Source organism: Cetorhinus maximus, chromosome 21 (assembly GCF_964194155.1).
Source record: "Cetorhinus maximus chromosome 21, sCetMax3.hap1.1, whole genome shotgun sequence".
Classification (NCBI taxonomy): Eukaryota; Metazoa; Chordata; class Chondrichthyes; order Lamniformes; family Cetorhinidae; genus Cetorhinus; species Cetorhinus maximus.
In genome coordinates, this window is record NC_135899.1 from 30,622,369 (window position 1) to 30,649,685 (window position 27,317).

A 27,317-nucleotide genomic window follows, 5' to 3' on the forward strand; every position below is an offset into this window, starting at 1 on the left:
GGTCCAGGTGGAGGGAGAATATTGGAGGTGGGTAAAAGGATCCGTTGAATGGGGAGAGGACTCGCAGACACTTCCTCCTACCTCTCCCTGGACCATGACCCCACCACAGAACATCAAGCCATTGTTTCCAGGACTGTCACTGACCTCCCATTCCCATTCTCTCAGTTCCTTCGCCTCCGTTGCATCTGTTCCGATGACGCTACCTTCAAAAACAGCTCCTCTGACATGTCCTCCTTCTTCCTTAACCGAGGTTTTCCACCCACGGTCGTTGACAGGGCCCTCAGCCGTGTCCAGCCCATATCCCGCGCATCCTCCCTCACGTCTTCTCCTCCTTCCCAGAAACATGATAGGGTCCCCCTTGTCCTCACTTATCACCCCACCAGCCTCCGCATTCAAAGGATCATCCTCCGCCATTTCCGCCAACTCCAGCATGATGCCACCACCAAACAGATCTTCCCTTCACCCCACCTGGCGGCATTCCGTGGGGATCGTTCCCTCCGGGACACCCTGGTCCACTCATCCATCACCCCCTACTCCTCAACCCCCACCTATGGCACCTCCCCATGCCCACGCAGAAGATGCAACACCTGCCCCTTCACTTCCTCTCTCCTCACCGTCCAAGGGCCCAAACACTCCTTTCAAGTGAAGCAGCATTTCACTTGCATTTCCCCTAACTTAGTCTATTGCATTCATTGCTCCCAATGCGGTCTCCTCTACATTGGAGAGACCAAACGCAAACTGGGCGACCGCTTTGCAGAACACCTGCGGTCTGTCCGCAAGAAAGACCCAAACCTCCCTGTCGCTTGCCATTTTAACACTCCACCCTGTTCTCTTGCCCACATGTCTGTCCTTGGCTTGCTGCATTGTTCCAGTGAAGCCCAACGCAAACTGGAGGAACAGCACCTCATCTTCCGACTAGGCACTTTACAGCCTTCTGGGCTGAATATTGAATTCAACAACTTTAGATCTTAAACTCCCTCCCCCCATCCCCACCCCGTTTCTCCCCCCTCCCCTTTTTTTTCCCAATAATTTATATAGATTCTTCTTTTCCCACCTATTTCCATTATTTTTAAATCTAAAACTAAAACTTTGTTAGTCTTTCCACCCCACCCCGACTAGAGCTGTACTTTGAGTATCCTGTCTTCCATTCTTAATTAGCACTTTTCTTAGACAAATATCACCACCTTCAACACCTCTTTGATCCTTATGTCTGTGACATCTTTTGATTATCTGCTCCTATCACTGCTTGCTTATCTCCACAATCACCACACCCTCAACTTCTCTCTCCCCCTCCCCCCACCTTAAACCAGCTTATATTTCACCCCTCTCCTAACTATGCTTCAGTTCTGCCGAAGGGTCATGAAGACTCGAAACGTTGACTGATTTCTTCTCCACCGATGCTGCCAGACCTGCTGAGATTTTCCAGGTAATTCTGTTTTTGTTTTGGCACTCTATCATGTTCACTTCTGTCACAATAACGTTGTGTTCACAACTGCGTGCAGCAGTTTTGAAATCTTCGCTCACCTTTTTCAAGGTAGGCAGATAGAGAAATATAGAGAGACAGATGGAAATATGATTAGATGAAAGTGTGTATATGCAGATAAGAACGCAGATGCGCAATGAGCCGGTACCTCCACCTCCGGTTGCTTAACGAAAGTGACTAGTGTGAAACCACCGGGGCCGGCACGCGTTGGACGACAGCACCAGAAAATTGACCTTACCCCAGGGGACAGTCTTCCCACCCGGCAAGCTGCTGTGCTCAATATGGCAGGAATACTGTTTCCCACCATACGGGTCAAATTGAAGGGTTGTCGTTAGTTGATACGTCCCATCTTCATTGGGCAGTAAGCCGGTCGAGTTGGTCTCAGGGACACGTTCTCCGTTCTTCAGCCAGGTCACACGGATGGCCTGCGGGTAAAATCCACGCACAATGCACTGGAGAAAGCAACGCTGCCCATCTCTGGCAATGATTGACACCTCGGGAGGAACTGGACGATAGAATGAAAATTATTTTCAACTTCAACGCAAATCGGACTTTTCATTATGAAATCAGTTGGGGGGGGCGGTAATTGGCGGGGGGCAGACTCGATGGGCCGAAGGGCCTCTTCTGCACTGTGTGATTCTGTGAATTGTAGCCTTTGCTGCTAATGTAAAATAGGCGATATCGAACCAGCCCCGCCTGTTAACGAGTGTGCCCAACAGAATAGGATCTATCACTTATTGTACACTAACGGCGAGCTTTAAGAGTACCCCTGGGCTGTTCTGAACTTACCTTCTCTGGTTAGGGATGTATTCCCAACTGAATAGTATGTCCACCAAAGATCCACGCAGTCCTTCTCTAACAGGCTCTTGAAATAATTGTTCATTTTTTTTTCTTTATTCCACTTGACCTCTAATTCCTGAGCTGTTGGAACATGTGCAGTCCAAACCAACGTGTTTTTATCAAAACTGAATGCGTACCTCCCATCAAGAGCAAACTTCAAAATCCCTCCACTCGGCTTTGTATCATTCAGCTCACAGCCAAACAGTCCTTGTACGTAATGGATATCTGCAAAATTAATTCAATCGATGAATGCTTAAAAACATATCGCATCTATTCTCACCAAATCTGAGAATTTCACTTATTTTCTCGTCACTTCATATCCAGTCATTTTTTTTTTTACAAGTGAGTTCAGTATAGAAAACAAGTATCATTACTTGGGGACGTAGAACAATTGGCACCAAATTTAAGCCCAGAACTGTTAGCTCCAATCATTTTCTTTTCTCTGCCGGTGGTCGTTTCCTTAAACAATTTCCTTGTCGTGATTTATTCAGTTCGATTTTAAGTAATTCTGTAATAGCTGCATCAGTAACATTGCAAATTATGATGGAAAAAATCCTAATTTCTACCGTTGTTCTGTGTGTCCCTTATTAACAGCAGCCACGGAAGGCAATCATTCATTGGCGAGACTGTCAAAGATCGACGTAACTTCCAAAACCTCTCACAATCTCCACGCACCTTGTCTATGTCTGTAAACATGTGCTACTTTTCGAGTCTGTCTTCATAACTATAAAAACTCATTCTTGTGAATCTCTCTTCTACGGCATTAATATCCTTGCTGTCGTAGGTACTCAAAACCGCATGCATACAAACTCTGTCCTAGCCATTGTCTTCTTTAGGCCACCGTCATATGCAATAAATACCCTTAGGCCCAATTATCGATTGAAGGGTAAAGCAGCACTTTGTTGCACGGGTGCCACTTGATATTGGTATTTCGTTTGATGTCAGAACTTAAAATGTCTCCTGGGAGTTAAGTTTCAATTCAGCTGGGCTACCAAACGACTGGTAGCGGGAATTCCGTCAGTTATACTCCCAGGTCCATCATAGCTTGAAGTGAATTCAAATGGAACGTGTAAGAGTTAATCAGGGACTTCTATTGGTAAAACAAAGGTCAGCAGAATTTTCCAGGTGAACCATGTACACCATAGGGGCGATATTAGCAGAACTCTCCAGAAAGAACTGTAAGGTCACAAGGGATTAACTGGTTAGGAGACATAAGAGGGGGATGAAGGTAAACAGATAAGTTAAAGACAAACAGTGCCAGGGATGGAGCCAGGCTAGAATGAGATAAAGTGGCCTTGCTTGGGTAAGGAAAAGATGCACACCTGGGACTGAGAATCACAGAATCGCACAGTGCAGAAGAAGCCCTTCGGCCCATCGTGTCTGCACTGATACGTGATAAACATCTGACCTACCTACCTAATCCCATTTACAAGGACTTGGCCCATAGCCTTGAATGTTATGACGTGCCAAGTGCTCATCCAGGTACTTTTTAAAGGATGTGAGGCAACCCGCCTCCACCACCCTCCCAGGCAGCGCATTCCAGACCGTCACCACCCTCTGGGCAAAAACGTTTTTCCTCACATCCCCCCTAAACCTCCTGCCCCTCACCTTGAACCTGTGTCCCCTCATGACTGACCCTTCAACTAAGGGAAGCAGCTGCTCCCTATCCACCCTGTCCATGCCCCTCATAATCTTGTACACCTCGATCAGGTCGCCCCTTAGTCTTCTCTGCTCCAACATCTGCTTATTATGCAATTATGTCATGACAAGATTAGAATTCAAAAATAACACAATATCTGTGTGACTAACTCTGTATAAAAAAGATGGTTTTGCTGTAATTGGTGGAGTTCTGTTTTAGCCAGTCTAAGACAGACATTCCATGAGTTTGCTTGAATAAAACAATCATTAACCTGTACCTGAGTCTCCTGTGCTCGATTCTGAGAAAACACCACAACAACCTGGCATAGTTGGCAGGATACTCATCTCAAACCATCAGAGCGGCGCTGCATAACGGGTGAGTAATGTTTATTTACCACTTGCAGTTAGTGCATTAAGCCAAGCCGAGGACGGTCCAGTCGAGCATCAAAGAATCTAAAGAGGAACTCAGTACAAGAAGCACTGAGAGAAGAGAGGTTGCTAGCGAAGGGGCAAATCAAGCGCTGGTGGTATCCGCACAGGGGCTGTAGCCAAATCCGTGCTGGTGGTATCCGCACAGGGGCTGTAGCCAAATCCGTGCTGGTGGTATCCGCACAGGGGCTGTAGCCAAATCCGTGCGGGTGGTATCCGCACAGGGGCTGTAGCCAAATCCGTGCGGGTGGTATCCGCACAGGGGCTGTAGCCAAATCCGTGCGGGTGGTATCCGCACAGGGGCTGTAGCCAAATCCGTGCGGGTGGTATCCGCACAGGGGCTGTAGCCAAATCCGTGCGGGTGGTATCCGCACAGGGGCTGTAGCCAAATCCGTGCGGGTGGTATCCACACAGGGGCCATGACCAAATCCACACTGGTGGTATCTGCGCAGGAGCCATAGCCAAATCCGTGCTGGTGGTATCCGCACATGGACCGTAGCCAAATCCGTGCTGGTGGTATCCGCACATGGACCGTAGCCAAATCCGTGCTGGTGGTATCCGCACATGGACCGTAGCCAAATCCGTGCTGGTGGTATCCGCACATGGACCGTAGCCAAATCCGTGCTGGTGGTATCCGCACATGGACCGTAGCCAAATCCGTGCTGGTGGTATCCGCACATGGACCGTAGCCAAATCCACGCTGGTGGTATCCGCACATGGACCGTAGCCAAATCCATGCGGGTGGTATCCACACAGGGGCCATGACCAAATCCACACTGGTGGTATCTGCGCAGGAGCCATAGCCAAATCTGAGCTGGTAGTATCCACGCAGGGGCTGAAATAGAATACTGTGCTGATGGCATCCACATGGAATACAAATAAATAAATAAAATGCATTCATGGGAGGAGAAAAATGAATTGATCTAAGACACAACAGCTCTGTGCTGGAGAGAGAGAGATAGATAGAAAGAGAGAGAGAGGGGTACCCTTAGGGGGTTAATGAGCAGTAACAGGCAGAAGCAAAGGAAATGTGAGCTTCAGTCAGTTTGATTATCCCTGTTAGTGGAGTCTCCAAGATTCCTTTATTCCCCCCGCTGCTACTTGAAGTTTTGTTTAGAGTATGAAAGTTTTAAGTCATTAGCTTCAAAGTTATAAGAATGGAAATACATACCTTTGTATATGTGTGTACTTGTGTGCAATAAAGTGTTTGTGTGCAAGGAAACATTTGTATGTGTGCTTTAATGTGTTTCCTTCCCTAAATTGTCATTTGTGTGTGGAGTTCAGCACTTTAGAGTCAAAAGCCTCATATTAGATTAAAGGAAAAGTGTACTCAAACATTCCAATTTTCCGAGTATCAGGTTCGAGTTGAGATTTCCAGCAAAATCGCAATTCCAATGTATTGTAAAGATAAAACAGGATTTTCCTTTGTTTGAGATGAACCAGCCTTTGTAAAAAAAATCTACCTGAAATTCAAAAGGATTCTAGGAAAACCAAAAGACATAAACACTTGATGGTTTCTGTGGATAAAAATGGGTTTCTTTTGAAGAGCTTAATTAAATAGGAAAGGAAATCTACAGCCCAACAGCACTGTTATTTGTATTTGGGACAATCTTGAGATGTGAAAAGTGCAATGGAATTTAGCAGGCCACTTTTGAATAAATAGGATGCTATCCATGGAAAAGAATATGTGTTGATAAACATGTGGGATTTTTAATCTGGATACAAATTTATACTCATGAGAAAGAGGCTGTTTTAATTTTGCTAGTGTACATAAGAACGTAAGAAATAGGAGCGGGAGTAGGCCATTCAGCCCCTCAAACCTGCCCCGCCATTCAAAATGATCATGGCTGATCTGCCCCAGGCCTCAACTCTTCTTTCGTGCCAGCTCCTCATAGCCCTCAACTCCCCGATATTTCAAAAATATACCTACCTCCTCTTTAAATACTTTCAGTGATCTAGCCTCCACAACTCACTGGGGTAGAGACTTCCAGACATTCACTACCCTCTGAGAGAAGGAATTCCTTCGCATCTCAGTTTTAAATGAGTGTCCCCTTATTCTGTAACTATGTCCCCTAGTTCGAGATTCTCCCACTGGTGGAAACATCTTCTCAACATCTACCCTGTCAAGCCCCCTCAGAACCTGTACATTTCAATAAGATCACCCCTCATTCTTCTAAACTCTAATGAATAAAGGTCTAATCTGTTTAGCTGTTCTTGATAAGTCAACCTCTTCATTCCAGGAATCAGCCTAGTGAATCTCTTTTGAACTACCTCCAATATCCTTTCTTAAATACAGGGACCAAAACTCTACACAGTACTCCATGTGTGGCGTCACCAACACTGTACCGTTGTAACAAGAATTCACTATTTTTAAACTCCAACCCTCTAGAAATACAGGCCAAAATTTCATTTGCCTTAATTACTTGCTGCACCTGCATACTAACTTTTTGAGTTTCATGCACAAGAACACCCAGGTCCCTCTGTGCTGCACTTTTTTGGAGTCTCTCTCCATTTAAGTAATAGTCTGCCTTTTGATTCTTCCCACCAAAGTGCATGACCCCCTCACACTTTCCTACATTAAACTCTATCTGTCAAATTTTTGCCCACTCACTCAACTCAACCTGTCTATATCCCCTTACAGATTCCTTATATCCTCATCACAACATGTCCTCCCACCTATTTTTGTAACATCAGCAACTTTGAATATATTACATTCTTTCTCCTCCTCCAGGTCATTAATATAGATAGTAAATAATTGAGGCCCTAGGACTGATCCTTGTGGCACTCCTCTGGTTAAGTCTTTCCAACCTGAAAACGACCCATTAATCCCGACTCTCTGTCTTCTGTGTGTTAAGCAATCCTCAATCCATGCTAATAGATTACCCCCAATACCGTGAGCTCCTATCTTCTGCAATAACCTTTTATGTGGCACCTTATCGAAAGCCTTCTGGAAGTCCAAATACACTACATCTACCGGTCCCCCTTTATCAACTCTGCTTGTTATATCCTCAAGGAACTCTAGCAAATTTGCCAAACAGGATTTTCCTTTCACAAAACCATGTCGATCCTGCTTTATTGTGTTAAGCTTTTCTAAATGTCCTGCTATTTCTTCCTTAATAATGGGCTCTAGCATTTTCCCAACGACAGATGTTGGGCTGACTGGCCTATAGTTTCCTGCTATTTGTCTCCCTCTCTTCTTGAACAACAGCATCACATTAGCAGCTTTCCAATCCGCTGGGATTGTCCTAGAATTCAGTGAGTTCTGGAACATTTTGACTAATGCCTCCACTATCTCTGCAGCCACTTCCTTTAAAACCCTTGGACGCAGACCATCAGGTCCTGGTGATTTGTCTGCCTTTGGTCCCAAATACTTTGTCCCTCATGATAGAGACTGTCAAAAGGTCTTTCCTCCCATTAGCTCCTTGCTTATCTAATATCTTTGGAATGTTTATAGTGTCCTCCACTGTGAAGTCCGATGCAAAATATTGATTTAAATTATGTGCCATTTCCTTGTTCCCCATTATCATTTCTCCAGTTACATCCTCCAAGGGTCCCATGCTCACACCAGCTACTCTTTCTTTTCATATACCCGTAGAAGCTCTTGCTGTTTGTTTTTTCTATTTCTTGCCAATTTACTTTCATAATCAATTTTCTCCCTCTTTATTAGCTTTTCAGTCATCAGCTGCTGGTTCCTAAAAAATTCCTAATCCTCTAACCTACCACTAGTTTTCGCCGCTTTGTATGCTTTAGCTTTTGATTGGATACTCTCCTTGACCACCTTTACGGGTGGTTCATCCTTCTCATTGGGTCCTTCTTTTTGACTGGGATAAATGTTTGCTGAGTGTTATGAAATATCTGCCTAAATGTCTGCTACTGCTCATCCACTGACCTTCCCCTAACTCTATTTTCCCAGCCCGCTTTAGACAGCTCTTTCTTCATACCTCTGTAATTCCCTTATTTAAGTTGAGGACACTGATTTGAGACCCGAGTTGCTCGCCCTCAAACTGAATTTGAATTCCTACCATCTTGTGATTGCTACCCCTCAGAGGATCTTAACTACAAGATCTCTTATTAATCCCACCTCATTACACATTACTAGATCCAAAATAGCCTGTTCCTGGGTAGGTTCTGCAACGTATTGCTATAAGAAACAATCCCAGATGCACTCTACAAAGCCACCTTCCATGTTACCCCTACCAATCTGATTTGTCCAGTCAATATACAGATTGAAATCACCCATGACAGTTGTAGCACCCTTCTTACAGACTTCCATTATTTCCCGATTTATACTTTGTCCTACGTTGAGGTTAATCTTCGATAGATGACCCTTCCCTTGCTATTCCTTATTTCTACCCAAACTGATTCCACATTACGATCTATGCCACCTATATCAGTACTCACCACCACACTGATACTTTCCTTTATTAACAAAGCTACCCCATCTCCTTTTCATTTTTGCCTATTTTTCCAGAATACTGAATACCCTTGAATGCTGAGTTCCCCGTCTTGGTCACATGTAACCACGTCTCTGTAATAGCTACCAAGTCATAGGCACCAGAAATGACAACGGCAATCACAGCCCTATTGACCCTGCAAAGTCCTCCTTATTAACATCTGGGGGCTGGTGCCAAAATTGGGAGAGCTGTCTCCACAGACTAGTCAAGCAACAACCTGACATAGTCATCCTCATGGAGTCATACCTTACATATAATGTCCCAGACTCCATCATCACCATCCCTGGGTATGTCCTGTCCCACCGGCAGGACAGACCCAGCAGAGGTGGCTGCACAGTGGTATACAGTCGGGAGGGAATTGCCCTGGGAGTCCTCAACATTGACTCTGGACCCCAGGAATGGCATCAGGTCAAACATGGGCAAGGAAACCTCCTGCTGATTACCACGTACCACCCTCCCTCAGCTGATGAGTCAGTGCTCCTCCATGTTAAACAACACTTGAAGGAAGCACTGAGGGTGGCGAAGGGTGCAGAATGTTCACTGGTTGGGGGACTTCAATATCCATCTACAAGAGTGGTTCGGTAGCACCACTACTGACCGAGCTGGCCAAGTCCTAAATGGCATAGCTGTTTGACTGGGTCTGCAGCCGGTGGTGAGGGAACCAACAAGAGGGAAAAATATATTTGACCTCATCCTCACCAAAATGCCTGCCGCAAATGCATCTGTTCATGATAGTATCGGTTGGAGTGACCACCGCAAAGTCATTGTGGAGGTTTTGAACAGATCTAGCAACTCAAAATTGGGCATCCATGAGGCACTGTGGGCCATCAGCAGCAGCAGAATTGTACTCGAACACAATCTGTAACCTTATGGCCCGGCATATCCCCCACTCTACCATTACCATCAAGCCAGGGGATCAACCCTGGTTCAATGAAGAGTGCAGGAGGGCATGCCAGGAGCAGCAGCAGGAATACCTAAAAATGGGGTTTCAACCTGGTGAAGCTATAACACAGGACTACTTGCATGCCAAACAGCATAAGCAGCAAGTGATAGATAGAGCTAAGCAATCCCACAACCAACGGATCAGATCTAAGCTCTGCAGTCCTGCCACATCCAGTCGTGAACTGCGGTGGACAACTAAACAACTCACTGGAGGAGGTGGCTCCACAAATATCCCCAAGCTCAATGAATGGGGGAGCCCAGCACGTCAGTGCAAAAGATAAGGCTGAAGCATTTGCTACAACCTTCAATCAGAAATACCGAGTGGATGATCCATCTTGGCCTCCTCCGCAGGTCCCCAGCATCACAGATACCAGTCTTCAGCCAACTTGATTTACTCCACGTGATATCAAGAAATAGCTGAAGGCACTGGATACTGCAAAGGCTATGGGCCCTGACAACATTCCGGCAATAGTACTGAAGACTTGTGCTCCAAACTTGCCGCACCCCAAGCCAAGCTGTTCCAGTACAACTACAACACTGGTATCTACCTGGCTAAGTGGAAAATTCCCCAGGAATATCCTGTACACAAATAGCAGGACAAATCCAACCCAGCAATTACCACCCCATCAGCCTACGCTCCATCATCAGTAAAGTGATGGCAGGGGTCATCAACAGTGCTATCAAGCGGCACTTGCTTAGCAATGACCTGCTCACTGACGCCTGGTTTGGGTTGCGCCAGGGCCACTCAGCTCCTGACCTCATTAGAGCCTTGGTTCAAACATGGGCAAAAGAGCTGAACTCCCAACGTGAGGTGAGTGTGACTGCCCTTGACATCAAGGCAGCATTTGACAGAGTGTGGCATCTAGGAGCCCTGGCAAAACTGGAGTCAATGCGAATCAGGGGGAAAACTCTCCACTGGTTGGAGTCATACCCAGCACAAAGGAAAATGGTTGTGGTTGTTGGAGGTCAGTCATCTCAGCTCCAGGACATCACTGCAGGAGATCCTCAGGGTAGTGTCCTAGCCCCAACCATCTTCAGCTGCTTCATCAATGACCTTCCTTCCATCATAAGGTCAGAAATGGGGATGTTCCCTGATGATTGCACAATGTTCAGCACCATTCACGACTCCTCAGATGCTGAAGCAGTCCACATCCAAATGCAGCTAGAACTGGCCAATATCCAGGCTTGGGCTGACAAGCGGCAAGTAACATTTGCTCCACACAAGTGCCAGGCAATTACCATCTCCAACAAGAGAGAATCCAACCATTGCCCCTTGATGTTCAGCATTACCATCACTGAATCCCCCACTGTCAACATCCTGGGTTACCATTGACCAGAAACTGAACTGGGACAGCCATATAAATACTGTGGCCACGAGAGCAGGTCAGAGGCTAGGAATCGTGTGATGCGTAATCACCTCCTGACTCCACAAAGCCTGTCCACCACCGACAAGACACAGGTCAGGAGTGCGATAGAACACCCCCCACTTGCCTGGATGAGTGCAGCACCTACAACACTGAAGAAGCTGGACACCATCCAGGACAAAGCAGTCCGTTTGATTGGCACCACATCCACAAACATTCACTCACTCCACCACTGACGCACAGTAGCAGCAGTGTGTACCACCTAGATGCACTGCAGGAATTCACCAAGGCTCCTTAGACAGCACCTTCCAAACCCACGACCTCTACCACCTAGAAGGACAAGGACAGCAGTTAGATGGGAACACCACCACCTGGAAGTTCCCTCCAAGTCATTCACCATCCTGACTTGGAAATATATCGCCGTTCTTTCACTGTGTCACTGGGTCAAAATCCTGGATCTCTCTTCCTAACCACACTGTGGATGTATCTGCACCACATGGGCTACAGTGGTTCAAGGAGGCAGCTCACCACCACCTTCTCAAGGGCAACTAGATGGTGGCCCAGACAGCGAAGCCCACATCCTGTGAATGAATTTTTTAAAATCCATGTATTTCTATTTGTGCTGTCAACTCATCCAGGAGTTGGAGTTCTGTTTTAAATTGTTTTAAGTGTTGCGTGCATTCAGATAAAGAGCCTTAAGCTTCCACTTTTTACCATTGTTACTCATTCTGGTTCTAATTTCTGCTGCATGCTTCTGCTTACATTTTCTGCCCCTTCCTGTCACACTTTGATTAGCGTTCACCTCTTCACTGCAATGCAACTCTGCTCTCTCATTTCTTAATGATTTTTTTAAACACCCCTTCAATTGAACCCTCCCCACCCCACCCCATCCCACCACTGGCTAATTCATTTAAAGTTCTATCTACAACCTAGTTGTATGATTCACCAGGACACTGGTCCCAGCATGGTTCAAATGAAGCCCATCCCAATGGAACCGCTCTCTCCTTCCCCAGTACTGGTGCCAGTGCCCCATGAATCAGAACCTATTTCTCCCACACCAATCTTTGAGCCACGTGTTTATCTCTCTAATATTATTTACCCTGTGCCAATTTGCACGTGGCACAGGTAGTAATCCGGAGATTATTATCTTTGTGATTCTGCTTTTTAATTTAGCCCTGAGCTGTTCGGTAGTCCCTCAGCAGAACAGCTTTCTTAGTCCTACCTATGCCATTGGTACCTGCATGGACCACGATAACAGGATCCTTCCCTCTCCAGGACAGATGTCCTTAACCTTGGCACCAGATAGGGAACACAGCCTTTGGGACTTTCTGTCTTTGCTGCAGAGAACAGTATCTATTCCCCTAACTATGCTATCCCCTATTACTACGACATTTCAATTTTTCCCCCAACTTGAATGTTACTCTGTACCACTATGCTGTGGTCAATTTGCTCATGCAATGCCCCTGCAGTCTGTGCCTTCATCCACACCAGGAGCAAGAACCTCATGCCTATTGTACAAGGGCAGTGGCTGAGGCTCCTCCAAAGCTAATTTCTGCATCCCCATACCTGCCTCACACTCAGTCAAACACTCCTGTCCCTGACCATGGACCAAATTTGAAGTAATTATACTAAGGGGTGTGACTGCCTCCTGAGACGCAGGGTCCAGGTAAATCTCCCCCTCTCTGATGTGTCACAATATCTGCAGCTCAGACTCCAGCTCATCAACTCTGAGTTGAAGTTCCTCGAGCAGCCAACACTTGTTGCAGATGTGGTCACCGTGGATCGCACCCTCACCCACCAGCTCCCACAAGCTACAGCTGCAACACATCGCCTGCCCAGCAGTCTCCGTTCCATTTAATTAATTAATTTGGATGTTAAATATTTTTAAAGTGTATTTCTGAACAGTACTCATGAGCTGTAATAACGTCTCCTGATTTAAACCGCTTGGCCAATCAAAAGAGCCATGGAAGAGATACCCACCAATTACCTACCTGTTTTCCTGTGATTCACACTTGGCCCTGACAGGCTGCAGGGGCTCTCTGCTGCCAGTTTTTATCTCCCACCGCTGCTGCGCTTCTCTCGATGGTCCGCTCCCTGTATCTGAGCTCCAGGCTCTCCTCTCGCCGTTTTAGAATGTGAAACTTCTGGCACTCCTGTCACTATTTCAAACTGTGAAAATCCCGGCTCGCCTCTCACTGTTTTCAACTGTGAAAATCCCGGCTCTCCTTCCGCTGTTCTAAATTGTGACAATCCCACCTTTCCTTTCATTATTTTAAACTGTAAAATCCTGGCTCCCCTCTCACTGTTTTAAACTGTGAAAATCCCGGCTCTCGCTGTTTTAAACTGTGAAAATCCCAGCTCTCCGCTCACTCTTTTAAACTGTGAAAATCCCATCTCTCCTCTTGCTGTTTTAAACTGTGAAAATCCCAGCTCTCCTCTCAGTTTTAAACTGTGAAAACCCCAGCTCCCCTCTCGCTGTTTTAAACTGTAAAACTCCCACTCTCCTTTCGTTGTTTTAAACTGTGAAAATCCCGTCTCTCCTCTCATTGTTTTAAACTGTAAAAATCCTGGCTCTCCTCTCGCTGTTTTAAACTGCAAAAATTCCATCTCTCCTCTTGCTGTCTTAAAACATGAAACTTCCGGCTCCCCTCTCATTTTAAACTGTGAAACTCCCATCTCTCCACTCACTGTGTTAAACTGTAAAAATCCCAGCTCTCTTCTCTCAGTTTTAAACTGTGAAAATCCGGATTTCCCCTCACTGTTTTAAACTGTGAAAATCCCGACTGTCTTCTTGCTGTTTTAAACTGTAAAACTTCCGCTCTCCTCTCGTTGCTTCAAACTGTGAAAATCCCATGTCTCCTCTCTCAAACTGTGAAACCCCCGGCTCTCCTCCCACTGTTTTAAACTGTGTAAATTACAGTTCTTTCAAAGTTTAAAAATTTGAGGTTTCATTCCCGATAAAGTCCTCAAAAGGGAATTTTTTATTTTAAAGGATTTGACGACAATTGACACTAATTCAAATGCTGCAAGCTTTTGTATGTGCAAGTTTGTTCCCAAAATAAAAAGTTAAGCTCAAGAACTTGACAGATTTGGCAGATTTGGCAAATTTTTGGTAGAGTTAATAAATCTGAGATATTTCTAAAATGAAGAAACAAGGTCAGACACAATCTAGTGAGTTACTTTTGAGAAAATAAAATGTTGTTTGGGGTGAAGATAAGGAAGCAAAACATGTTAATGCTGGGAATCAAATAGAAATGTTTAATTTCTGTTTCAAAAGTTGTGAGACAACGTTATTGGTTTGTAAAGTCTCTCCAAACAACCTGAACAAGATACGGTGGTAGCTTGTATGTGTAAAATGGTATGGGGAAATGATTATGGGTAGGAGATTGAGTTAGAGAAAGAGGACACAATATACAAACCGTTTTAAGAGAACTGAATTTGATAATCTGGCCAACACCTGAGACATTGGAACTGCACAGAGGTAGATAGAGACCGAGATCCCCATTGACATGGAATGGTAAATAGGACCTAAAGAGTAAGGAAACATTTTAAATGATCAAGGTAATAGAAAAACTGACCTCAAGAGAATCTTAGAGTGATCATGGTCAGTGGGAGTAAAAAACTTAAAGGTCAAAGTATAAGGAATCTGTAGTTGAGGGGTTATGAGAAGTAATAATTAACAAGAATTTATCACTAGATGGATACAGGTAAAGGAAAAGCTGGGAAAAGGCTAAATAGATGTATTGCTGTCTATGTTAATGTGCCTTACCAAAGGACAAATCAGTTGTAATAATTGGCAACTCTAGGGTCAATCCAGCAGAGAGCTTATTGTTAGAGGGGAAGGAAAATGTCATTGAACTGGAACATTATAGCCTGCGGGAGATAGATGAGGAGAGCCGGGGACTCTGAGGGAAAATGAGTTAGAAGATATAGACATGTCCCTGTTCGTAGATGGATCCTACAGATACGTGGATGGGACCCCCTGCACTGGATGGGCTGTTGTCTTTGGAGAAGGACAGATCTTGGTCAGAGGTAAACTAGTAGGGTACCTTTCCGCCCAAGTAGCGGAGTTGGTAGCGTTAAAAGAAGCCTTGCATATGGCGGAAGAGAAAAGGGCTAATATTTATACCGATAGTATATAATCTTTTGGGATAGTGCACGATTATGTGGTTGTTTGGAGCCAGAGGGGATACATATCATCAGGAGGAGGACACGTTCAACATGAAGCAATAGTTCAGGAACTAGTGGAGGCTGCGAATCTACCACTAGAGGCAGTGGTGATAATGGTCAAGGCTCACTAGAAGGTGGTGGACCCCATTGAATTGGGCAACCAACAGGCGGATGCAGCAGCTAAGGAGGCTGCGGAAACTGGCCCTGGGTACCAGGTGGCCGGAGCAGCAATTGGACCCGAGGAGGTGAATATGGCCGATTTACACAGAGACATTGAGGGAGAAGAGAGGAGTCAGTGGGATAGACGGGGCAGACAAAGGCACAGATGGGATTTGGCGACAGGAAGGAAAGGTAGAAGTGCCCTGTTGTATGCAACAGAGCCTCATGAAAATATACCACTGAATCGCCACCATGGGAGAGAAGCTATGTTGGGAAGGATTGGCAGGTGCTGGTGGTGGAAGGGAATGGGAAGAGACATTGCCATATACTGACAGCAGTGCCTGACATGTGCACAGCATAAGAAGGTAGACCCATCAAGGTTCGTATGTCACACCAAACCCGACCAAGGGACCCATGGGAGGAGATACAGATAGATTTCACAGGGCCTCTCCCACCAAGCTGAGGGAAACAGTATTGTTTAGTCATTATTCATCAATTTACTAGATGGGTAGAAGTGTTTCCCACACAGCATTGTTTAGCCACAACTGTTACTTGAATAATGCTAGAGGAAGCGATTTCCCGGTGGGAGATACCATTACAGATAGATTCAGATCAGGGTACACATCTTAAGGGGCAAGTGATTAAGGAAGTGTGTAAATGGCTAGGACTAAAACAGAAGTTTCACATTCCCTACCACCTGCTAATTTCGGGCATGGTTGAATGAATGAACAGAACATTGAAGAAAGCGCTGGCCAAGGCCATTCAGGACACAGGCTGGGGGTGGTATTACAGTATTTTTAATCATTGGATGTTGGCATCACTGTCTGGGCCAGCAATTATTGCCCATCCCTAATTACCCCTTGTTCAGAGGGCATTTTAAGAACCAACCACATTGCTATGGGTCTGGAGTCACATGTAGGCCAGGCCAGCTAAGGACAGCAGATTTCCTTCCCTGTAGGGGGCCAGATGGGTTTTTATGCCAATTGGCAACCCATCAGCAGACCTTCAATTCTAGAGTTTTATTGAATTCAAATTTCACCATCTGCTGCGGGTGGTATTTGAACCCAGGACCCCCAGATCATTATCCTGGGTCTCTAGAATACCAGTCTAGTGACAATACCACCACGCCACAGTCCAGGACTACATGCTGAGGGACGCGCTAAAGCTTGGGGAAGCCACCGCAAAGATGTAATGGGAAAAGGTTGTGGTCTAAGCCCTTTCAGCCATAGTGCACTAAGGGACTAGGAATTGTAGAGACCCCTCGGGCTGTATGACTCATATTGAATGTATGCAGTGAATATTACATGCTTCACAATTGTATTGAAGCACCTCATAGTGCAACATGATCTATGTAGACAACTTAAATACCATTGCACTGTCTGACTGCCTGTTATAGCCATTATGAAATGTCTGTAATGTTCATTGATTGTATTGAAGCACCTCAGGGTGTGACATGACCTAAGTGGAAAACTTGAATGCGATTGCACTTCTTGTGATGGCCATTTTGAAACGTTTTATAATGTTCTTTCAGACATTTTATGAATAAAGTATATCTTTGAAAAAAAAATCTCCCAAAGTGAAAAAGGCCCCTGTCAGTCACTCCATTGATTCCAAATGAATTAACTCACTTGCTGTTTCGTTGTTCTTCTGCAACCAGTTATTGACCTGACCCTTGATGAGTCCGTGGAAGCCAGCTTGAGTGATGGTGGCCCCTTCCCAGTATCTCTTGTCAAATGCGTCCGCTAGCCATTGCTGCCTTGGAACAGTAATGCTCATATTTTTGTCATAATAGTCTGTCTCGCAGCCATCCAAAAACCCTGCAACACTGTACTCCGGAAGATCCGCAATCCCATGGGACAAGATGTACTGATATAACAGAGAGTGAGACGCTAGAACAGAATAAAGAAAGGAAAATCCTCGTCATTGACCAATCAGATATTAGAAATATCAGCTTGTTGAATAACTTGGGAAAGAGCTTGAAATGATAAGCAAATCTGAACAATTTACGAGATACAGAAGATAAACATGATGGTTCAACTAAATTATGTCAGCTCATCTAATTTGTCCATCCCCACTTGTAATTTATATTAGCCCCTCAATGGGGATTCTTTGGACACTTATTGTGGCAATGTACCCAACACTATCGCACTAAGCCATGTAGAACTCATTTGTCGAGTGATATGATCTCAGCCCTTTGGTTTTAGCAATATCAAAATTAGCCTCCATTTTTGCTGAGGCAAGCTGGTTAGTCCACAACTGCAGCATTTTTATTCCTATTATTTATTCATTCATGGGGTGTGGGCCTCACTGGCTGGGCCAGCATTTGTTGCCCATCCTTAATTGCCCTTGAGAAGGTGGTGGTGAGGCACCATCTTGAACCGCTGCAGACCATGTGCTGTAGGTACAGCCACCATGCTGGTAGGAAGGGAGTTCCAGAATTGTTGACCCAGCAACAGTGAAGGAACAGCGATCTATTCCCAAGTCAGGATGGTGAGTGGCGTGGAGAGGAACTTACAGATTGTGGTGTTCCCATGTGTCTTCTGCCCTTGTCCTTCTAGATGGTAGAGGTCGTGGGTGTGGAAGGTGCTGTTGAAGGACACTTGACCAGTCGCTGCAACACTTCTTGTAGATGGTACACCCTGGAGCTACTGTGTGTTGGTTTTGGAGGAAATTGATATTTAAGGTGGCAGATGAGGTACCAATCAAGCAGGATGCTCTGTCCTGGATGTTGTTGAATTTCGTGACTGTTGCTGGAGCTGCACTCATCCAGGCAAATGTAGCATATTCCATAACAGTCCTGACTTGTACCTTATGGATGGTGGACAGGCTTTGGTCAGTTGAGAGGTGAGTTATTCACCTCAGAATTCCCAGCCTCTGACTTACTCCTGGGGCCATAGTATTTATATGGCTGGCCCAGTTCAGTTTCTGGTCAATCGTAACCCACATGATGTTGATAGTGGGAGATTCACCAATGGTAATGATATTGAATGTCAAGGGTTGATTGTTTATATCCTCTTTTGTCGGAGATGGCCATTGCCTGGCACTGGTGTGGCATGAATGTTCCTTCATGGAATTGGGCTTGTGTGGTGAGGACAAAATTGGGTCCAAGTTTTGACGCCTACCATTGTCCCTTAACACGGGGATAGAGTGTCACCGTCAGGAATATGGGTAAAAATGGGAACCATGTCCTGCTTATTTTCTATTTGATTCAATTGCTTAATAATTATGTGCAGAGATTTACATGCTAACTCGAATCGATCTGTTAACTTCAATAACTAAATAACTCGCAAGAGCGGTCACCCATCCTGCATGAGCCAGGAAAGCAATGAGTTGCAGACGACTGAACCCTGAGGGACCGTGTCCAGGAAAATTGGGCTCAAGTGTTCTTTACACACAAGCACTTTTCAGCAAGAGTAATAATTTGACAATGACAAGTAGTGGAAATCCCTGGTTGATTTTGATCCCAGCGCAGAGAAGGTGGGATTAATGGTGATGTGAACACATTCTCCCAACTGAGGTCACCTACACCAGCCTTCAGCGGAGATGAAACCTGGCGCCCTCTCCACATGCATCGTTCAGTACCACCTGCACAATTGGGAAGTTAGAAGGGCAATTGCCGTAAAACTTGAACTCATGGCAGGGTAAATCTTCAATTTGCCTCCCGGTCATGAAACTGACATTGTATATCAGCTTCCAACTGCAGAAACCGTTCAACTTACATTTCCAATTGCTTCAACCCCAATTAAAATTGGACAACTTTCACAATGTATGAGTAATCTACAAATCTATTCTGTCACAAATGCTTTGAACGTAATTTCCAGTCCCTCCGCTAATTGGAACACTGGTAGGACAAGTTTGGCCACTCAGCAACACATTTTTCTTTTGATCAAACTTGGTGGATAATTTCCGAGAAGCAGTCTTCTACTCTACGTTGAAAGTGTAAATCGGCTTGCACCGATAAATTATGTAGGGTTTTACGACTTCCACTGGTGGCTTGGTTGCCATTAATGATGCCAGATTTTCATTCAGGAGATATTGAATTACACGGAGTTAAATTCTGCCCGCAGCTGCCATGGTGGGATGTGAACTCAGAAAATGAGTCCAACCCTCTGGCTAGTTAGTAACATTGCCACTGTGCTACCGTACACCTAGACCCACATGTAGGAAATGGGGGGCACAATTAGATTAGAAAAAAATACATTGCTCAGTGACTTCAGTGGAAACCCGAGACATGCATTGAAAGCACTGGCATGAACACTGTCCACCAGATGGATAGCAATTATAGCGTTGGCTGTTAAAAGCAGCAGCAATATCTTCCTTGTGTTTACAACTTGTCAGGACAGTTGCACACTTCAAGCTGGTGACATAAATGTAGTAACATGGTGATCAGCAACGCAATCCGAAAAATCAGCTGTCATTTCTTGCATTAAAGCTGAATATTTGATGTGGACAGGCTGAGACATTGCTGAAGTAGTGCAAAGAAGAATTCCAGGTGATACAATCCTTCTTTACTGGCTCATATTACGCGCTGTGTCACTGTAAGTTTTTGGCCTAAAATTGCTTTTGACAATACTGATGTAACATTTTTTCTATCCATTAGCTTATCGCAGACGATATTCCACTTGGTTTAAGAGGTTGTGCCTCTAAATTAACTGGGAAAGAAATGTTACACAAATATATTAAGAATTTGCCTTCCAACATCACCAATATTCATTCAAGAACAGGCTTGGGCTATTCAAATCCTTAAGCCTGCTCTGGCATTCTATTAAGTTGGAGCTGATCAGTATTCTAACTTGATAAAATCAGAGTTTGTTACAGCACGGAAGGAAGGCCATTCAGCCCATTGTGTCTGCACCGGCTCTTTGGTGAAGCTAGCCAATTAATCCCTCTCACCTGCTCCATTTTCATAGTCCTCAGTATATTTTTTCCCCTTCAAGTACATGCATACGAACATAGAACAAGGAGCAGGATAAGGACATTCAGCCCCTGGAGCCTGATCCGCTATTTAATAAGATCATGGCTGATCTGTTAGTATCCTGAAATCTGCATCCCGCCTACCACCAATAACCTATCACCCCCTTGCTTACCAAGAATCAATGCACCTTTGCCTTAAAAATATTCAAAGACCCTGCTTCAACCACCTTTTCAGGAAGAGAGTTCCAAAGACTCACGACCATCTGAGTGAAAAAAATTCACTTCATCTCTGTCTTAAATGGGCGACCCCTAGTTCTAGATTCTTCCACAAGAGGGAACATCCTCTCCCCATCCACCCTGTCAAGATCTCTCAAGATATTATATGTTTCAATTAGGTTGCTGCTTACTCTTCTAAACTCCAGCAGATACAAGCCTAGTTTGTCCAGCCTTTCCTCATAAGACAACCTAACCATCCCAGGTATTAGCCTGGTTCCAACGCATTTACATCCTTCCTTAAATAAGGTGATCTGTACACAGTACTGCAAATTTGGTCCCACTAGTGCCCTGTACAACTGAAGCATAACCTCCCTATTTTTTCAAAGCTCTATTGAAGTTGCATTCACTAGTTTTCACACAATGCATTGCGCAAAAACTTACTGCATAAAAAAAGTTTGCCTTGTTTTGCTTTTTTGATTGCCAATCTTAAATTTGCATCTTTTGTTTACTGACCCTTCTGCCACTGGAAATGGCCTTTTTAACTGACTCTTTGAAAATCATTCATAGCTTTGAACAACTCTATCAAATGTCATCTTAAGCTTAAAAGCAAAAAACTGCGGATGCTGGAAACCCAAAACAAAAACAAAAATACTTGGAAAAACTCAGCAGGTCTGACAGCATCTGCGGAGAGAAACACAGTTGTAAACTTATGAAAATGAATTGAATTTAATTTAATTTTGGAACTTAGTTTATTGTGTGAGAAAATGCAAAAAGAAAGGTTTCTCTCAAGAAAACAGTACACTGGTGCAAAACCCAACAACCAAAGCAGTTTAATCAATATCATTCAGTGGATCCTGATTAACAAAACCAATGTATTGACTTATAGAGCAACACATAAAGTGGTTTACTAGATTCGTGACTGTTCAAAATCTTGTTTACAATGAGTCTTTATTGTGTTGCTTTCTAGCTTTGCAGATACTCCCTGTAGAATTTTCTGTGGTACTTTGCTTTTAAGCTAAGGAGTACACCGGGTTGCATGTATAGAAATCTGGGAAGGTGGCAAGATAATTTGAGGAGGCTGTTTAAAAAAAAATGTTGAATCCTTGGCTTTAATAATATAAGGATAAAGTACAAAAACAAGGAAGTTACACTAAACCTTTATAAAACATTGATTCCACCTCAGCTGGAATTGTGTTCCATTCTGGGCACCACACTTCAGGGAGCATGTCACGGCTGCAGAAGAGATTCACTAGAATAGATCCAGGATGGAGGATTTCAGTCATGCAGCGAGACTACAGAAGAAGGGGGTTGTTCTCCTTAAAACAGGAAGCCTAAGATGGCCCCTGGCCCCAACCGCCTCCTCTTCACCATGGACATCCAATCCCTCTACACCTCCATCCCCCACCGGGATGGTCTGATCGCTCTCCATTTCTTCCTCGAACAGAGGCCCAAACAATCCCCATCCACCACTACTCTCCTCCATCTGGCTGAACTTGTTGTCACACTGAACAATTTCTCCTTAAACTCCTCTCACTTCCTCCAAATAAAAGGTGTGGCTATGGGTACCCACATGGGCCCCAGTTATGCCTGTCTCTTTATGGGTATGTGGAACAATCCTTGTTCCAGTCCTACTCTGGCCCCCTCCCACAACTCTTTCTCCGGTACATCGATAATTGCTTCGGTTCTGCTTCATGCTCTCGTCTGGACCTGGAAAAATTTATTAACTTTGCTTCCAATTTCCACCCCTCCATCATTTTCACATGGTCCATCTCTGACACTTCTCTTCCCTTCCTTGACCTCTCTGTCTCAATTTCTGGTGATAGACTGTCCACCAATATTCATTACAAGCCTACCGACTCCCACAGCTACCTCGACTACAGCTCCTCACACCCCGCTTCCTGTAAGGACTCCATCCCATTCTCTCAGTTCCTTCACCTCCATCGCATCTGTTCTGATGATGCCACTTTCAAAAACAGTTCCTCTGACATATCTTCCTTCTTCCTTAACCAAGGTTTTCCACCCACGGTGGTTGACAGGGCCCTCAACCGTGTCCAGCCCATCTCCCGCACATCCGCCCTCACACCTTCCTCTCCCTCCCAGAATCATGATAGGGTCCCCCTTGTCCTCACTTATCACCCCACCAGCCTCCACATTCAAAGGATCATCCTCCGCCATTTCTGCCAACTCCAGCATGATGCCACCACCAAACACATCTTCCCTTCACCCGCCTGGCGGCATTCCGCAGGGATCGTTCCCTCCGGGACACCCTGGTCCACTCCTGCATTGTTTAGTGAGCCCTGTCACAATCACAGGCTACCTCAGAGCAGTCCTTGGAAAGAGTCTCTCATTCCCTGGTTTATTGAGTACAACAACATTGATTATTATGGGGTCTCTTTCTCGACATTTTCTCTTTCGCTCTCTCTCTATGTTTTTGTCTCTCTTTCTCTCTGTCCCCGTCTCTATTCCTTCTCTTTTCTTCCCTATCACTTCTCTCTGTTAGTATTTCTTGAGCGCACGTCTGAGTCGCTTTCACTCTCTCTCTTTTTCTATCTCTCTCTGTGTGCGTGCCTCTCTCTCTAAGTATAACTCCTTGACACACTCTCTCACTCTCTCTAACTCCTTTTACCTCTCTGACACTATCTCTTCCCATGTCCCTGCCACTCTCCTGTCTCTCTCTCTCTCTCTCTCTCTCTTTGTATCTGTCTCCTCCTCTCCTCTTCATGAACCCTCGGATACTGAAGCAGTCCTCGTCCATCTGTACCAAGACATGGACAGCATTCAGGCTTGGTCTGATGAGTGGTGTTAGGGGGAAATTAAATATATTAAAAGAAAACAAAGTAAGAATTTGCTGATCACACTTAAATCTCTAGGCAGCCATTACTGCTAAATATATTAACAGTTGAACGTTACCAGATGAACATTACACAGCCTTTAGAGCCAGGCTGGAGATAAAGTTTGACATAAATTAGATTAAGTGTGCTCCTCTCTCAGCTAGGGAAGGGACAAAATGGTTTTAGCTTAGAAATGGGAAGATGAGCAATGGAAAAAGAGGGGGCTTTGATGAAACACAAGCAGTCTTGAGTTGCAAGAACCAAGGTTCATGTATATGTGCCTTAATTCTGATTGGATAGTATAACTATGTAGATATGCTTTAGAATAATTGGATAGCTAAATCACTTGTTTATGTACTCAATAGGATAGGGATAATATGGAACCAGTGCATCGGTTACCAGTTAGATGTATTCAAATGTACTCAAATGTATTATGATAAGAAAAAGTACAAAAGTAATGACATGTAATCAGTCTGGGAGCTGGGTCTTTATTCCTAGGAATGATTGTGGTTTCCTTGCATATGCTTGAATACAACTGGTTAAAAGGAATCCTGAGTCTCGTGTGATCATTGCGGGATCAGAGACTGTAACATCTCTTCCTCAGTGGCATAGTCAGCAGGATTCACCCAGACCTCTGTGAAGGCGGAACAATGATCTGGCGAGTATTTTCATTTGAAAGATACTCTCTGGTTGTTCGCGTCAAACTAGAACGGATGTCTGATAGGGCGAATCTGAATGTCTCAGTTAGGGAAACTCAGGAGGACAGTTGAGGCAATTGAGCCTTGGGAGATGGAGAGTCTCGGGAGATGGAGTGTCTTGGGGGAATTATGGGTCCCTGTTTCAGTTGAGGCAATTGAGCCTCAGGAGACAGAGTGTCTTGGGGGAAATGTGGGTCCTTGTTTATTGTGTGAATGTGAGTATGACTGAGAAAATCAAACTCATTGCGTTCATTGCGGAGTGGGGGGGGGGGGTGAAGGAACCATGTCCCTTCACCTCGCCAGGAAGCATAGAAAGCTGATCAACAAAATGAAACAACAAGGCTGGCAGCCGAGCAACCCACCAGTGGTGGAAAGCTCAGACTAATGATAAAACCAACAAAGCTACAGTATTCATTTTGAGTCTGTATCTGCAACAAACTAAACTAATACAGAAATATTTCAGTCGAGTTGCACCAGTCGCAGCAATAGACCGATTTCTCCCAGGGGCCACCAATAGATACTGGGAATATGTGGAAGGATAATTGGGACCTGAAAGGTCCCTTACTGAACTTTTGTAACTTAAAAGAAAATAAATGAATTGATCTAAGTTACAAGAGCTGTTTGTGCTGAGGAGAGAGAGAGAGAAAGAAAGGGGGTGCTTCTAGGGGGGGTTAGTGAGCAGTGACAGGCAGGGGCAGAGGAAATGTGAGCTTCAGTCAGTTTGATTGTCCCTATAGGTGGAGCCTCCAAGATCCTTTTATTCCCTCCACTGCTACTTGAAGCTTCATTTAGAGTTAAGTTCAATATTATAGGAATATAAATACATACCTTTATATGTGTATTTGTTTGTGTGCAAGGAAGCATTTGTATGTGATCTTTAAGGTGTTTTCTTCCCTAAACTGTCATTTGTGTATGTAGTTCAGCATTTTAAAGTCAAAAGCCCCATATTAGATTAAAAGAAAAGAATACTCAAACATTCCAAAGTTTTGAGTATAAGGTTTGAGTTGAGATTTCTGGCAAAAATCACAATTTGAAGGTATTGTAAAGATAAAACAGGGTTTGCCCTTGTTTGAGATGAACCAACCTTTGTCCCACCCCCTTGCAGACTAGTAGGGAATAACCCTTATCACCAGTTTCCAAGCTGATTGGGATTGATACATAAGAATATGTATTCTAAAATTTGGAGGAAAAAAAATTACCTGAAATTCAAAAGGATTCTAGGAAAACCAAAAGACATAAACACAAGGTCTAGATGGTTCCAATGGATAAAAAGGGGTTTCTTTTGAAGAGATGAATTAAATATGAAAGGAAATCTGCATTCCAACAGCACTGCAATTTGAATTTGGGACAATCTTGAGATGTAAAGTGCAGTGTAATTTAACAGGTTACTTTTGAATAACGAGGATGCTATCCAAAGATAAAGAATGTGTCGATAAACATATGGGACTTCAAATCAATACATATAAGAAAGAGGTTGTTTTAATTTTGATAGTGTAAATTACAGTTCTTACAAGGTTTAAAAAATTTCAATTTTAAAATTCTCAAAAGGGAATTTTTATTTTAAAAGGTTTGACAACAATTGACAATAAATCAAATGCTGCAAGCTTTTTGTAATTGTAAGTCTGTTCCCAAAATATGAAGTTAAGCGCAAGGCCTTGACAAAGTTTGGCAGAAACCCAATTTTTGGCTGAGTTAATGAATCTGGGATAATTTTTTTTAAAAGGGTCAGACATAATTTAGTGGGTTACTTTTGAAACAATAAAATGTTGTTTGAGAAGAAGATAAGGAAGCGAAACATGTCAATTCCTGATTTCTGTTTTAAAACTGCTATGAGAATACTTTATTGGACTTTAAAGTCTCTCCAGACAACCTGAACAAGATGGTAGCTATTACATGTGCAAAATGGTATGAGGAAAGGATTAAGGGTAGGAGAAAGAGTTGGGAAATACAAACCGTTTTAAGGGAAGTGAATTTGATAATCTGGCCATCAACTGAGATATTGGACCGCACAGGGGTAGATAAGCAAAGATCTAGAGACAGAGATCCCCGTTGACCTGGAATAGTTAATATGGCCTAACGAGTAAGGAAACATTTTAAACGACCAAGACAATAGAGAAACTGACCTGAAGAGAATCTTAGGATGATCATGATCAAGAAAAAAAACTTAGAGGTAAAACTATGTGGAATCTGTAGTTGAGGCAATTGAAGGGTAAGGGGAAAAAGGCTAAATAGATGTACTACTGACTATATTAATGTGCCTGCGAGCTACAAAAAGACCACAGGATTAACACACTGATGACAGGCAGAGTTAAGTGGGTCCTAGAGAGAACCGTCACTGGAGGTGAAGATAGTGAGCCATTGAAAGATAGGATAAGAAAGTGCATTGTGGAGTTGCGTAGACAGCTTAAGGAATTGAGGTCCAACGTGGGACAGCAGCAGGAGATAGCGGTCTGGAAGAAGTGGAGGGGGTGCCTACCCAGATGGATTCAGATCAGGGAACTCATTTCACAGGAAGAGCCATTAAAGAAATGTGTAAACTTATGGAGATTAAACAGAAATTCCACATTCCTTACAATCCTCAGAGTTCAGGGATGGTGGGAAGGATGAACCAAACTTTAAAAACATCAATAGCAAAAGCAATTCAAGAAACAGGAAGAGTTGGGCAACAGTGTTGGCCAATATTCTGATGCACCTTAGGGCTATCACAAGCAGGGCCGCCGGGTTCATCTCATTTGAACTAATGACAAGGAGAGCAATGCAGTTACTCGAGGGAATCATAGTAGGAGGGGGAGATGTAGGACCACTAAAAGGAAGGGTGCCAGACTATGTGAGGGAAATGAGTAAGCAATTGCATGAGCTAAGGAAGGAAGTCAGGGACCGACAGATGATTAAGGATATAGAAACAGGCAAATCCAAAGAATATCAATGGACCCCCAAGTGGGGAATAAGGGTTTGCCCCAGGTGGCAAGGACCATACGAGGTAATTATGGCAGGTGATACGTGCTGTTAGGGAGAAGAAAGTAAGTAAGAATTTATGGTAAGGGAGAATTTATTGAAAAGGAATAAATTACTTAAAATATCCAGGCAACCAGGGCTACCAAGCACATTGGCAGTTAAAGGTTACCAGATGAACCTTGCACAGCCTTAGGGCCTGCAAACAACAGAAAGGCCTTGGGAGC

At 44.2% G+C, this 27,317-nt stretch overlaps 1 protein-coding gene across 3 annotated transcripts in view; it reads right to left on the bottom strand.

The window, feature by feature from the left end:
* LOC144695811 (class I histocompatibility antigen, F10 alpha chain-like) overlaps nt 1-27,317 on the bottom strand; it is a 54,022-nt gene that overhangs the window by 15,843 nt on the left and 10,862 nt on the right. For 2 of the 3 annotated variants that reach the window (XM_078566820.1, XM_078566819.1), the window contains exons 2-4: nt 17,108-17,368; nt 2,273-2,548; nt 1,722-1,988 (exon numbers count right to left, since the gene is read on the bottom strand). In XM_078566820.1, coding sequence (XP_078422946.1) covers nt 1,722-1,988; nt 2,273-2,548; nt 17,108-17,368 — 804 coding nt within the window. Of the gene's footprint in view, nt 1-1,704; nt 1,989-2,272; nt 2,549-17,107; nt 17,369-27,317 lie in introns of all 3 variants that reach the window. The other variant, XM_078566817.1, reaches the window with a different exon arrangement.